Below are 15,477 nucleotides of genomic sequence, written 5' to 3'. Positions count from 1 at the left end.
TACCTTGAGTTGCATACAATGTAATAACGCACATTCTGCCAATTAGTTCATCGCCTATTATCATTTTTTCATGCATGATACATGAACATTAACACCGCCTTCTTAATTCCAAGATCAATATGCACAGAATTTGAATCCAAATGAGGCAGTGAGGATACAGTAACTATTTCAGGGTTAAAATAGAGCATCCAAAACATATTATGTCCAGCTGGGGATCTAAGTCATATAAAACAGAACGCATTTAACTGCGGTAATGAATAATCGAAACAACAATAATAAGTCTATCATTTATATTAATTGAAGCGGTTTGTAAGAAGTTTACCATCAACTGCTTACCATTACGCGGGCCGTATGCTTGATTGCCACCGATGTGGTATAAAAAAAGTTATTATGGTCAGCTAAGGACTGGTTATAAGAATCCTGGTTATAAAAGGTAAGTATAAAAGTGCCGAAATCTCAAAAACTATGATATTTTCATTAAGGGTAAATTTACTTAATCTTGTAGCGCATCCCCTGTTCTATAAGCCCTTTAAGTCTTGGCGTTGGTTTTAAGGGGCCCACTGACTATCAGTCCGCCGGACGATATCGGCCTGTCAGTTGTTCGGAACTGTCAAATTTTTGTTCTGACAGGCCTATATCGTCCGGCGGACTGATAGTCAGTGGGCCCCTTTAGGGACACCCGATATATTTTATTTGTTTATTTGTAAAATGTTTATCAACTAGTTTAAATCCCAAAACTGATCTACCCTCTACTAAAAATCACCACGCAAATTGTTTCGCAAAATAGCTCGAGATAAGGTGTAACAGAACGAGATGTTAATTTGACTTTCAATTGAATTTAGGAAACGCGAAAGCTGAAGCCTTCGGGGAAAGAATTAACATCAGTGACAGGGAACGAGGTGCCTTCCAAGTCAATGATGGAGACCTAAAAGATACTGTTGGAAAATACGCCAAACGGCGCCCTGATGACTCCTACTTACACAGTCTAACGCCTTGAAACGACGTGTACAGGAACTACAACTGGGACCAAGTGAGGACCAAGTTTCGTCCCATCAGCACTCGCGTGCTCGGCGTCAGAACACACCCCGTCATTCTCTCTACTAAATACTTCGAGAACAAAAGCTCCTAAACCAATAAATACAGCGGCGAGATGTCCCAGCAGATCATAAAGACCGTCCACTACCACTAGCAAAGAAGGTGACATAACAGTCGGGCAAGAGGTCACTTACACTGTAAACTTCGTTGCTGGCACCGCTGGGGATTCCACGAGTTTTACCTTCAACAACAACTGGGGAGAATCTTCTACCAAGTCTCAATCGACACATCTTACTTCTGGTTCTTCGATAACTTTAGAGGAAGGGGCAAGCATCTAAAGCGGTGTTGAGCGCTAGCCAAGGGGCCATGGAGGTTGAGGTTGAGTATGAAGCTACATTGAGCGGGGTTGTAGCTTGTAACTATGGCAGTCCGCACGAAGGACATCATTTCTGGGCGTACGATATTAACGCTGTGCTGAGTGATGCCGGTCGGCCGACCAGCATCAGATCCAAGGAGGTAATATCGATCGGTTTCTACGCTGACGAGTCCGTGTCTGCTTACGATGGAGCTGGCCATAAAATTGCATAAAAACTTTGTATCCTTTATTTATTAATTTTAAGTCGTTATTTTTTATTGATTCAATATTTGTTAATTGTTGTGCATTTCCTACAGATGAAAAAAATATAAAAAAATACTTATACTTAAACTTGTTTTATTTCAATTGATTAAGTACTGCTAGGTACATTTAAAATACCAGTTAGTTAATTCATTACGAGTATTTTGTGTCATTTAATTATTTCGTTTAAAATTCTTTGTTAATTCGTCTACTCCAAGACATTGAAAAATAACTGTTCTCTCTAAAGCCTGCTTAAATAAATGTATAAATCAAAACACCGCATAAAACGCAGAATAAAATCGTCGATACATCATCGTCTTCGATATTTCATCATTCGAGATTCAAAGTAAACTTCGTAAGACGCGATCCATCATCTTTCACAATACACAGCTTCCGCATTAAATAGGAATAATATTCTCGCGGGAATTGATAAGAATTTCATAATAGGGTGAATTTTTACGGGAGGTGAATTCTGTGTTTGCAATTTGTTAAAGTTTTGAATATTGACGATATTGTTATGATACGACAGTAGGTACAGTCAACATCAAATGGGTAGTGACGGCCAAAGTGGCCAAATATATCGCAACACACCTGGGTGACTCTAAAAATGAGGATGTATACCTACCGATATATTTAGCCACTTCGGCCGTCACTTATTCAGTATTCTGTAATTTATTGCCTTCATAGGTACATAAAAAGGTGTAGGTAAGAATTCTAATCAGCTATGAACCCTGTAAGGGCACTGCAACTTAAAACACACTATTTAACAACATTCGATCTTTACATTACAATTAACAATACAATTAAAGATTTATATTACATGTTCTTGAATTTTACATTACGATTTACGATTGACGATAAATACCTATTTAATCCCACTAAGTATCATCTGACAAATAAAAACACTATTTCTTTTTTCTTATTTGTTACCATTGGGAACAGGTTAGAAAAAAATGCTCAGTAGTTACATTAGTTACCACCATTATTTTGTTAGTGTTCAATTCAATTACTAATAAAAATAGGTACGAACCTGCATGAATATGGAGTGTAAAAATCCAACGATATATTATAATATTTATATGGTTTATTGAATTTAACATTCGAGTTCCTCATAAATTTATAAAAAAAACTAAAGGTATGGTATAGTTAGGGTGAAGTCCCATAACCACGGACGGCATTTAGTGCCGGACACACGTACTATCTCGGCAACAAACAACGCAAGCAATTCAAGGATAAGTAACGCGGGGGAGCGTACCTACTAATGTCGAGAAACGGGATGCACATGCGTCGCATAAGTTTCGGGTGAGTGTTTCGGCCTATTTTTGTGTTCAGCTGGATGTTTTTATTTTTAATAAACTCACTAATCACTTAAATTTCGTAGTCTATAAAAGTTATGTATTTTTATTATATAAAGTATATAATAAGTATAAAATATATTTATGTATATAAAGGAAAGGAAAAGGTGAAGCTGTGGGGAAACTAAATAAATAAGTAGAGCGAAGTTAAAAAAAATAGGAAAAACAGCAGCCATTGGTTGAAGCAGCCCATAGTATGTTTAGACTGGAACGAAGACTGGATGCAGTGTTCCAGTTGCCGTGGGTGGGCACAGGAAGGAAGCCTGTGCTTGGCATTCCAAAATAAATGTTCAGAAGATTACATTTATGATCAGTGTCAAATGGCTTTAAACCGTCCGGTGCTATGGGTTCGTAATGTAGTCCGTCCGGTACTAGTTGCCTCTTGTAAAGAATGTGTTTTTTTTTTCACTTAAGTTTACTTTTTGTTTTTGAATTAAATTATGTAGAAGTTGCATTTGTGCTATTTTATTTTGATTCTAAAGTTTGTTGACTAAAAATAAAAATTAATATTGCCAAATATTTTTTTTATCTTCTTCAAAGAGGCCACCACTGCCACTGGGGGACTTCCCCCTATATCAGTATTAATGGAAAAAAAAATTACAATACTTTAACACCGAAGTCGCAAATATTGTATTGTAAGTAGTTTCCAACAAAGTAAATTCCTTGAATGGATATCTCTTCTTGATACGCTTCAAATGGAAATGTAGTGAAGAAACTAGCATACATGGATGGGACTTCAGGATCTATAAAAGAAAATTATTTACAATTATGTGTATGATAAACGTCCTTGTTGAGTCTAAGCATGACACGCGCTAGAACGGTCCGGGTCCGGGCCGAGGCGTCCGACTTCAAAATTCTATAGAAAGCATCACGTGATCTCCGATTAACACCATCATAGAAAACGAAGTTCGTTTACAAAACCTTGCTTCTCCCCTCGTTACACAATGTACAATAACGGAATTCATATTTCAAGTGAAAATTATGAAATTGATCTTTATAATCTGTCAAGCAATTTCCGTCGGTTGAAAAAATGTAGGCGCGAAGGGTTATCGTCCCATGCAAAATTTGATTTTGCACCTTTTTCTACTGACAAACTTGTTTGATCGGCTATATTACCCAACGACTTATATGTATTGACAAGCTTTCAAGAACAAATTGTGTCCGCGACTCAGAATAATAATTATTATTCTGAGGTCCGCGAGGTATCCGCCATTTTTTGCGTTTGACGTCTGTCACTATGAGCTAAAAACGTCGGTGACGTACTAAACGCAATGAAGCGCATGCACTTCATTGAGGTGCGGAAACATTTTGTTCGAGAGGCCGCCGCTAGTGTATATTACCTCAATGATATTACCTGTACTTATTCCAATCCGGGGTCCGAGAGCAACCGGGAAAAGGTTGGTGTCTCCGTACGTATATATTTCAGATCTGTCCAGTCTAAGATTTTGTAAATTGGGTATTATTACAGTTACAGTCACCACTCCTGGAATGACAATTATTTATTTAACAATTATAATGCACTGAGTTATTATTACTCTATAGTAATCAAGGCAACATTCTTAAAATAACTGGATTTAATATCAGGGTAGGGGTAGGGATAAGCAGAAGCTAAAGAGAGTGTTGTACAGACTCGTGCATTGGGATTGGGAAAGCCAAGGAGACGACATAATTATTTGGGCCATTTTTTTTGTCGTTTATTTTTTTTGTCAGATTTTGATAAAAATTGGTACATTTGAAAAGCTCCTTATTCTGGTCGGAATAAACACGAAATCCAAGTTGGGGACAAAAAAAATGTATAAAAATTTCCATTGAGTTACGGAAAATTCCAATTTTGTAGGTCATACAGTGAAACTGCGCTTATGTTGTACAGAATAAGGAACTCTATCCACCAAATTTTATCAAAATCTAAGAAAAATTCAAAAAATGACAAACAAAATAAAAATGACCCATTGATAGATATATTAATGATATTAGCCTTTATATAGTTTGCAGAAAGAATACATACCATATTGTATTCCTCCAAAGTCTGTGGTAACTACAGGCTCCCTGCCTCGAAGATAATACTTTTCATAGGTTTCGTTGGAAAATTTTGATACACCATCGAAAGTCACCGCAATTGCCAAGTTGTCTGTTACATTGTTGATACTGAAAATATTAAAATACAATACATATTGCATTGTGTTTTTTTGTAAATTGCATTACATTTAAATCTAAACGACTTACTAAAACTCGGAAATTCTGGCGATGTTTATTCCAGCATAATCAGCATTAATCTGCGTTTCCGACATGTTGTTACTGCCATAATGAACGGTACGTTCAGCCCTGTACATATGGTCGGGTACAGCCCTTCCCGAGATCTTGCATTCCGAGTGTTCCGCGAAGAACTTTCGAATGCAAAATGTGTCGTATGCTTGACATGGGCGAAGTATTTTACTATGAACATCTAAAAATACGAAGATATAGTGCGACATAAAATAGTAGAAAGAAAATAAAGTGGAACTAAAATATTTCCATACTAAATTGTTGCCATGTTTAAGCATTTTACGTCACAAATGTGACAGTCACGTAGAAAGTGGCGCCCTCATTTATTTTCTACAATTTCTTGTCGGACTATAGAGAGATCAGTTTTTTAGGCATCAAATATTAGTATTTACCTTATATTATTTTTTGTCCTCAGTCCGGTCTGACGTTGGCAATTTTGGCTTCACGTTAAATAGTGCGAGGGCAGATTAAAGTTGCTACGAGTACTTATATAATGTCGATATCGATAAACTTCGACATATATCATACCACCGTAATATATTTAATTCTAAAATCCATACTTAATATTATAAATGCGAAAGTGTGTGCTACACGCTTAAACACGCTGAACCGATTAAATTTGTCCCGAGGAAGGACATCGGAACCGATTTATAGGTGAAACTTGGTATTGGGATAGTTTGAACTGTGGAGAAGGATGTACAATAATTGATTCCCGAAATCATCAGCAACTTCAGCAAAGAAAACCAAGATTCATGTGACTAAATAAATGTCTTTTTAAAATGAGAGTGTAACTACGATTGTATGACGGCGGCTAGATTCGTGTGAATCTTAAATTGTGAACATGCAATCTTTTAGGGATTAATAAAGACGACTTACCTGGATTCCCTTCATCGAATCCTAATATACGCCCGTTTCTTTCAAATAAACCCATTCCGTCATCATACCGAACTCTGTCGTTGTAGTTATAACTTCGTGGATGTCTTATTCTATCATTATACGTATGTATGCCTCCGATATTTTTTTCAGACACCTCATCTCCACGCAAGTTTCGTATTTGTTTTACAATTTCGAGATTTTTATAATTTTTATCCCCAATGCTCTCAATGCTTCCACTTTGGCCAATATTCAAAAAACTACTTACAATAGAAAACGTTAGACAAATATGATTCTTCATGATTAATCTATCCACACTGACGATACCTTAATCTGATTTAGCAGTTGAACTATCCTGTTATATATGTATAATTCATGCACATTATATTTTTTAATTAATGTTATAATATTCAATTCCTAATTCCAAGGTTAATTTTGAACGATGAAAAGAAAACAACAATGAAAACGAATGCCAAGTTCAGCAAACACCCGCGAACCTACACACACTTATACCTACTACCCCTCGATGCACAATCCTAAAGGGGCCCAGGCCCACTGATTACCAGTCCGCCGGACGATATCCGGTCTGCCAGTTGTTCGGAACTGTCAAATTTTTGCTCTAACTGACAGTAGTTCAGCCGCACTTGCTATCGGAATGCTACCTTTATACGTAGTGAAGTAAATGCGTACGTGTTAGAGTAAAATAGGTAAACAATAATGGAGTTTAAGTTTACTCTGATTCAATTATTCCCGTAAAAGTTTTTATGGGCCAAAGGTCCTTTTCAAAAAGGACTTCGCACATATCCTATCCAATAGCCACGTAGGTACCTATTTCATATCTTAGCTCTATAGGTATTTTATGTAAGCCTATATAAAAGACTGTTTCTAAATAAAAAGCAAAAATGGGGCATTTTCTATAAAAAGGGACCTTATTGTCAATAGCGTCGCGCGGCATTGTAATTATATCGGAGCATTGTTTATAATGGCGTAAGCGCCATCGACAATAAGGTCCCTTTTTATAGAAAATACCACAAATATGAGCGAGAAAAAAAGATAGGTGCGTCAGAATATATTTTGCAATGATTTTATTGACTGGAAACTTGGCTTATAACTGACGAGCGTACAACTCAAGCTAATTTATTACGGGTATATTAGTATTACAGTAATTGCGCGGGAATATGGATTGGTGTTGATTACGCAAATTAACAGGATACAAATTAGAGTTCGTTAAGTATCATTTGGTTCTCAGAATAAAGCGAGTATTTGGTTCAACTAGGGGTGATGTTGGAAAATTTGCCAAGAGACAAGACACTAGTAATTCCTTCTTCCATGGAATATTTTGTACCTACAGTCGGCATTTAAGCATTTATGAAGCTTCATTGTATGTTTTTTTTTTATTTGTTACTTTATGCCCGGTTTTATTTGTTATTTTATGCCCGGTTATATTTGTTATTTTATGCCCGGTTTTAGTTAGATGTGTCGTGTGATCGAAAGATCACATGTTGATTTGACTTGTTTTTTTTTTTCACTTTTAGTTTTATGCACCTATGAAGTGCCCTAAAAATATATTTTTATAAATGTTAACTTCCAAACTTAGTAGCGGCTCACAAATACACCTACGTTCCAAATTTCGTATAAATAGCATCTTATAGTTTCCGAGTAAAACGACTGTGACATGCAGACAGACAGACAGAACGACGGACGTGACGAAGGGTTCCGCGATAAAAAGTCGTTCTAGAAAATTAGTATGTGACACAACAGAAAATAGAATTAAATAGTCTTGGTAATTGTGAATTATTCTACCATCCGATTATGAAAATTAGGCATTCTACATTTAAATCATCAAATTGCGGAACACAAAGATGAAGTTAATAAGATCAATGTCTACACCTATTAGGTGTGGTAAATTTTCTGTGAAATTGAAACCTTAGTCTACACTTATATTATATTTTCTAATTATGGTGCAAGTATTATGATGTCTCATTCCACGTACTGTCTTTCTGACAGCTAAGAAATATTGCCATTAATATTTTGAAGCGGTTGTCAAATTTTTTAGCTCTAGTGACGGCCAACGTGGCTAAATATATAAAGATGATAATTTTGCGCCGTAGCGAGCAAAACGCCTCTCTCTCTCTCTCTCTCTCTCTATCGCACTAATAAGGAAGAGTGATAGAGAGGCATTAGCGTTTCGTTCGCTATGGCACAAACGATTGTTACCTTGACTGGCCCCCGGTGATACTCTATTAGAAATGAAGACGTGTAGGTACCGATATATTTGGCCACTTGGCCGTCACTATATATATGATTTATACCACCAAGTATTTCAGTGGTAACAAGTTGTTATCACTGGCCCCACTGGGGACAGGTAAGAAATAAATGCTCAGTTATTACCACATTAGTTAGCACAAAGATATTGTTAGAGCCACTTGCACCAACCCATTAACCCGGGGTTAACCAGTTAAACCTGGAGTTACCATGGTTACCAGTACAAGTTGACTCTGGGTTAACGGGTTAGACCCGGGTTAGTGGGGTGGTGCAAGTGGCGCTTAGTGTTCAATACTAATAAATAGGTACCTCTAGATAAATATTGAGTGTAAACATCCAACTTTATATACATTTTGTATAGTTTATTAAATTTAACATTTGTGTCCCTCATAAATGTATATAAGACTCAAGGTTGTATAATTATATTTGAAAATATTACAACACTTTAACACCGAAGTCGCAAATATTGTATTGTAAGAAGTTTCCGACGAAGTAAATTCCTTGAATAGCTATCTCTTCTTGATACTCCGCTGGAACGTTAGTGTAGAAACCAGCATACATGGATGTGACTTCAGGGTCTATAAAAGAGGATTATTATTATATATAAGATAAACTAAACGTCCTTGTGTTCAGTCTAAAGCATGACTCACGCTAGAACGGTTCGGGTCCGGTCCGAGTCGGCCGCCACTTCGTTTTAAATATGTGGTATTTTCTATAAAAAGGGACCTTATAGTCGATGGCGCTTACGCCGCACAGCGTCGCACGGCATTGTATTTATATCAGAGCATCGTTTATAATGGCGCAAGCGCCATCGACAATAAGGTCCCTTTTTATAGAAAATACCACATATAAAGTATCACGTGACGTGATTACTGATCACCCGTTACAGAGAACCAAAGGTAGATATAACTCCGTAATAGATGGATACAGTCTAAGGAAAAAACGTGCCTCGAAAATCAAGAAAATTTGATTCTCGTTCAGAGGGCGCTACTAGCGTAGAGGGCCTACTGTCGTATAGATGGCGTTGAGGGTTTCGTTTGTTATTTAACAATTTTAACGCATATCAGTGAAAGAACATGGGTCAAAATCATAAAAATAATTAATGAAAATAAAAAAAACTAATTTATCCATATTTATATAAATACATTTTATCGTATTTTTATAAATCTTCATTTTTAGATGGCAGGGAATTTACTGGGGTTACAAAATTTTCTATGACAGTACCGCTCTAGTATAAGTTACTCTATGAGAGAACGAAGTGTCGGATGTCTCTGCCTGGACCCGGTCCGGTCTAGCGTGTCATCCTTAATTCATAATCATCAGGCATCGGCAGGCGGTGAATGTCTTAACGGAATCCATAATTATTACAAATGTGAATTAGGAAATCGATCTTGCTAATCAGTCTGTATAAAGTAGAGATTTTACATAGGTATATTACCTGTACTTATTCCAATCCGGGGTCCGAGAGCAAACGGAAAAACGTTGTTGTCCCCGTACGTATGTATTTCAGCTCTGTCCAGTCTTAGATTGTGTATATGTGGTATTATTACAGTTACAGTCAGCACTCCTGAAATCACAATTATTTATTTAACATGAAATAAAACTATGAGTTTTTTTTTGTTTTTATGTATATAATACTACGAACGTTGTAGAGGGTTCGAAACGTCGGGATGTAGTATAATTTTCAATCCACGAGGATTTTATTACGAATTCCTCAATATACCAATTAACTTTTGTTGGTAGGTAGGTATAGTAAATATAATATACCTAACACGTCGATTATAGCCTTCTACTGAAAAACCCATTAAGGTTATTTTAATATATTACTGCCTGCATGATTTGTAAAAAAAATGTGTAAATTAGTTGAACTATCCGTGCGAAGCCGGGGCGGGTTGGTAGTAAGCAATATAATTAAGCAATGCTTACCTACGAGAGTGGGTGGATAAAACGACAATTAAGTTTAAAAACATTAATATAAATTCCTTCTGTATCGTAATTTGCAATCTTTCTCAATTAGGTATTTAAAAAAAAAAAAGTTCGTTTATTTGTTTTTCAAAAAAATATTGAGGTTTAAAGTGTCAGTTTTCCATTTTCATGAAAATGGAGAAAACTGAGGATCGAGTTGTCATACAGTTTTAAGTTTAAAAAGGAAACCGGGAATCCACATTTAAACCGTGTTGCATCGTGCCATAGGGGACTGTTAACCTTCTTTTAGTACCGTCCGCAGTTGGGTAGATGATTTCATACGGAGACGACAAAGCGTCAATGGTGTGTCCCAGGAGTTGGGAGACCAGATGAGGTGCCTATCCCAGAGACGACCAAAAAAGTAAAAATATTTGTACTGAAAGACCATCGATAACTACCTAGAGAGACAGCAGAGATTGTAAACAGCTTGCCGGAATAAGTTTTCAATATATTACTAGAGTATTAAATTTGTTAAAAAGAAGTTTTGTAAAATACATACCATATTGTATTCCTCCAAAGTCTCTGGTAACCACAGGCTCTCTGCCTCTAAGATAATACTTGTAGTAAGTATTGTTGGAAAACTTTGACGCACTGTCGAATGTGACCGCAATCACCAAATTGTCTGTTACATTGTTGATACTGAAAAGATTAGTTTAATAACAGAATAAGTATTTAATAGTATTATCATACAGAAGTTCACGCTCTAAACAGTCCCGAATGGAACCAGCTCACCCCGGAGCAGCCACCGATAACTAGAAACACTAGAATAACGCTTACGTTAAAATATAATTTAAGTGTGCAAAAGGGAATATGTGCCATCACGTGAGGCAAACTAGAAATGAAATTTTATTTTTCTTTTAAATTACCTACATTACATTCAAAACTATAAACCACTTACTAAAACTCGGAAATTCTGGCGTTGTTCAATCCACTGTAATCAGCAGTGATCTGGGTTTCCGATACGTTGTTACTGGCAAAATTAACGCTACCTTCAGCCCTGTACAACGGATCGGGCACAGCCCTTCCAGATATCTTGCATTCCGAATGTTCCGCAAAGAACTTTCGGATGCAAAACGTGTCGTATACTTGACATGGGCGAAGTATTTCACCATGAATATCTAAAAATACGAAGAAACATATAGATCAGTATTTCTGGCATCAAAATCTTAGGAATTGAACTGTCTGCTCGTCTGGCTATCTGCAGCTTAGCTCAGTGTTCGTTAGTTTTAAAAAGCATCAATTTGGCATCATAGAAGTTCTACTTTCTTTGTAAAACAATTTTAAGCAACGAAAACTTAAAACTTGTTCATGCCAAGTCGTATGTAATTAAATTAATGTCGTTTGAAAATGAGAGCGTAATTTCGATTGTATGGCGGCGGCTATGTAACTGTTAAATTGTAAACATAATCATAATAATTTATTCGTTGCAACCATGGTATTGCAAGATGTTCTTATATTTAGTCAGTACAGACATGGACTTCACAAGGGCGTAGCAACATTTGTAAACCATAACTAATCTTTTAAGAATTAATAAAGACGACTTACCGGGATTCCCTTCATCGAAACCGAATACACGACCGTTTCTTTCAAATAAACCCATTCCGTCATCATACTGATCTTTATCATTGTAGTTATAACTTCGTAGATGTCTTATTCTATCATTATATGTTCCAGCCAGTTCACTGATCGGTATCCCTCCGACATTCTTTTCAGACACCTCATCTCCACGCAAGTTTCGTATTTGTTTTCCAATTTCGAGATTTTCGAGACTTTGGCCAATATTAAAAAAACTAATTACAACAAAAAACGTTAGACAAATATGGTTCTTCATGATTAATCTATCTACACTGACGATACCTAATTCTGATTTAGCAGTTGAGCTACCCCGTTATAAATGCTAATATTAATATTATTCATGTGCATTATACTTTGTAATCAATGGCCTAGTATTCAATACCAAATATAATAGAGAACGTTAATAATTACGTTAATAGGACCGATAAATAAAAACATTAAAAACTAATGCCAAGTCCGGCAAACACCCGCGAAGCCACATACATCTAAGTATCTCTATCTATACTGCCCCACAACGCACAACTCTAACAGCTATTTCAAAACCTAAAGCCCGATTCAGCAACTTGTTAGGGTTTCGAATTTTGATCTTATTTTGATACGACCTTGAAGATTGCTGCTACGCTGATTATTGGTGCATGTGAAATGGAGTGAAAGTCGTGTGTGAGATGTCGTCTATGTGATATCAAAACCAATTCACAACCATGACAAACTTTTAAATTTGAACCGACGTTCCATTCGGATTTGAAAACTGCTGCGGCCTTGACGCGGCCGCTATGATTCGGTCAATTTTTTTTGTTTGAAAAACATATTATAGCCAGCTTGAAATGAATGTAGTGTGATACCTTTGGGTATGTTGCTTTACGCACACTAGTGTCCCATCCCCTCCCCCTGCCGCGACCCAGAAAGCATGAAATATGTACCGGTTGACAGTTTATATTTATTTTTTGGGGAAAGTATACAATATAGGAAAAAAGGGTCAATGAACGAAATAATGCTTAGTAAATTTTTAACAAAAAAGGTTATTTTGGTCAAAGGTAAAGGTTTGGTCGGGGGGGGGGGGGGGGGGCGCTAGTGTGTGTAAAGCACCATACACAAAGGTATCATACTATATTCATTTCATGCTGGCTATAATTTGTTTGTCTTCCCCATACATTATTAGAACATAACTGGACCGAATCACTATATCTATCAGTTTCTTTGATAAAATTTAGGTATTTGACAAGCCTGTTTCTAAATAAAGTGAAAACATATGAGCGAGAATAAGAGATAGGTGAACTATTTTGCAATGCTTTTATAAACTTGGCTTAACACTGACGTGCTTACGTACAACTAAACAAAGTTATTTGAAGGTGATTTATTACGAGTATACTTATTTCAGGAATTGCGCGAGAATATAGATTGGTGCTGATTGCACAGATTATCATGAACATCTAGATACAAATTAGAGTTGGTTAAGTATGGTTCTCAGAATAAAGCGAGTACCTACCTACTTATTTGGTTCAACTAGGTGTGATGTTGAAAAATTAGCTAAACACTGATAACAGGGATGTTGATAATTTTAAGAACTGTTTTCATTTTATAGATAGGACACGTAATTATTGCAAAAAAAATATTTTTATTTTTATTCATTAATTTTTAATAAAAAATCGACGTTAATTAGTTTATTGTTTAAACGCGCAAAAACTCTCCAAGCTGTCACGTGATCTGGATGACGTAACGGTGCGATAAACAAACGACAGTCGGTGCCAGAGGACCACCAGGTCTGACAATTTGTCTGTGCGTGTTTCTCAAGCCGTGACGTCACGCGCTCCGATTTGCGTTTGCAGTAACGCCTAATTTAGTGTCCCACTGCTGGGCAAAGGCCTCCCCTCGTTTCCTTCACTCGACCCTGTCGTTTGTAGTTTCCCGCCAGTCCGGATAAAATGCGTCCAAGTCATCCCGCCATCTCCTTTTCGGCCTGCCTGCAGCCCGGCCAGCACCATCTTGGTGTTCCGTGGGTCCCACTCAATAGCCATTTTGACCCACCTTTCAGGGTGCATGCGACAGACAAGCATTTTAAATATTTATTATTATTTTTAATTCTGCTCTCTCTGCTTTGTGAGTGCGATGGGGCGAGTGATAATGGAATGCAAGAGGATATTAGAAAGAGAGATGCCTGAGAGTACCATATCATAATTAATCCCTGTGTCTTAGTTGTATGTTATGTGGTATTGACTATGTTCTAATTGCTTTATGTTGTTAATGCATTTCAATTTGTGCCGCTTTGGCATTAGCTGTAAGGTGCAATTTGTTATTTGAAATAATAATAATAATAAGCCCGCAGGGCACCTTGTGGCGAGCTGTTGGGGAGTAACGACCCCACGGACCCGAGTGCTCCCGAGAGTCGGTCAGGGTCTCCGTCTCCGGCGTGTCTTCGTCGGTCAGAGTGGACCCCAAGGGGACCCGCAGGACTCTCAGCTCTGGGTTGCCTTCATTGGCTGTCCAGAGAGGAGTCGCTAGAGCTATATGCTCCAGGGGTGGAAGTGAAAGATGCATAAGACGCGAGTTGGCACAGTGGCTGTTAACAGCCACTGGGTAAAAAGCGGCGCACACCTCTCGACACCCCTGAGCCGCTCACACCGGTGTTGCTCCTGGTCGTCTTTACGACGGCAGTTTCAGGGGCCCATCTAGTCAGCGGCAAGTCACCACCTGTCTCGATAACTTGTGAAAACATTGTTATGGCAGGTGTCCGGACAACTTACCATAGCCCAGTCTCATTGTCCACCCAAACTTCAATCCATAGACCGGTATACTGTTCACTTTTTCTACAATAGTCCCAATGCCTGCTGCGACCGGTTCATGGGTGTCTATTGTTGCACCTGTGAACGGGTTCCAACAGGCGTTCTACATAACATTAAAGCTCTCCAAGGGGCCTCTACGTGTTGGATCAATATCCCCACGCAAGCCTATCAAAAGACCGGAATGTATATACCCGTGAGTTTATATGAGATACAAATAATAATAAAAATCAAAATTATCTTTATTCAGTATTATAAAAGACATATATTCGCCGGTTCCTCTCTCTGCGGCCCTGACCACCGGCAGCTTGGGCCCTGCCCCGCTGCTGGCGGCACCCTAGGTTAGGTTTTTTATAATGTGTTTATATGTATTTTGTATTGTTTTGTGTTTTTATATTTTACTTTTATATACATATTATAAAAAACCTAATGTTAGAAAAATAATAAATAAAGAGAATAATAATTAATTTATTACGCATATTTACACTTACAAAATATGATTTTCAGCATTCTAATATTTCCTGCTATAGTAAAAACATAACATTTTATATTCATATGATTATTTATTCCACCATAATTTCTTAATGCATTTAGCAATGTAGATGTATGAGATACTTATTATTAGTCCCGGGAATGTAGGTGTATTTTTTTTCTCAAACAATCCTCTTGAATACATTGCGCCAAAGCGCGAACAGCGCTATCAAAACCAAGAAAGCCTACTGTGTAGCAATTTGATAACATTATAATACCTTTT

At 37.2% G+C, this 15,477-nt stretch overlaps 2 protein-coding genes across 2 annotated transcripts in view; one reads left to right on the top strand and one right to left on the bottom strand.

Annotated features, from left to right (window-relative positions):
- Positions 1 to 15,185, top strand: part of LOC134747281 (uncharacterized) — a 183,297-nt gene extending 168,112 nt beyond the window's left edge. The window contains exon 2 of the mRNA XM_063681902.1: positions 14,985 to 15,185. Within this exon, the coding sequence (XP_063537972.1) occupies positions 14,985 to 15,064 (80 nt within the window). The 3' untranslated portion in view covers positions 15,065 to 15,185. The remainder of the gene's footprint in view (positions 1 to 14,984) is intronic.
- On the bottom strand, positions 3,604 to 12,112 carry LOC134747399 (uncharacterized). The gene is made up of 5 exons (XM_063682023.1): positions 11,917 to 12,112; positions 11,270 to 11,489; positions 10,871 to 11,010; positions 4,361 to 4,489; positions 3,604 to 3,749 (listed from the first exon to the last, which is right to left on the bottom strand). The coding sequence occupies exons 1-5, from the start codon at positions 11,969 to 11,971 to the stop codon at positions 3,604 to 3,606; spliced, it is 690 nt and encodes a 229-aa protein (XP_063538093.1). The 5' UTR covers positions 11,972 to 12,112.
- Positions 15,186 to 15,477: the final 292 nt, after the last annotated feature.

Source organism: Cydia strobilella, chromosome 14 (assembly GCF_947568885.1).
Source record: "Cydia strobilella chromosome 14, ilCydStro3.1, whole genome shotgun sequence".
Lineage (NCBI taxonomy): Eukaryota > Metazoa > Arthropoda > Insecta > Lepidoptera > Tortricidae > Cydia > Cydia strobilella.
This window is presented reverse-complemented; position numbering and strand designations above follow the sequence as displayed.

Bases quoted from the DNA above. Each gene is read 5' to 3' on its own strand.
- LOC134747399 (XM_063682023.1), bottom strand. From the start codon at position 11,971: ATGGGTTTATTTGAAAGAAACGGTCGTGTATTCGGTTTCGATGAAGGG. The intron at 11,490-11,916 runs GTAAGTCGTCTT...TCGTATTTTTAG, and splicing joins TTTCGATGAAGGGAATCCCG to ATATTCATGGTGAAATACTT. The intron at 4,490-10,870 runs GTATGTATTTTA...TTGTCATTCCAG, and splicing joins CTTTGGAGGAATACAATATG to GAGTGGTGACTGTAACTGTA.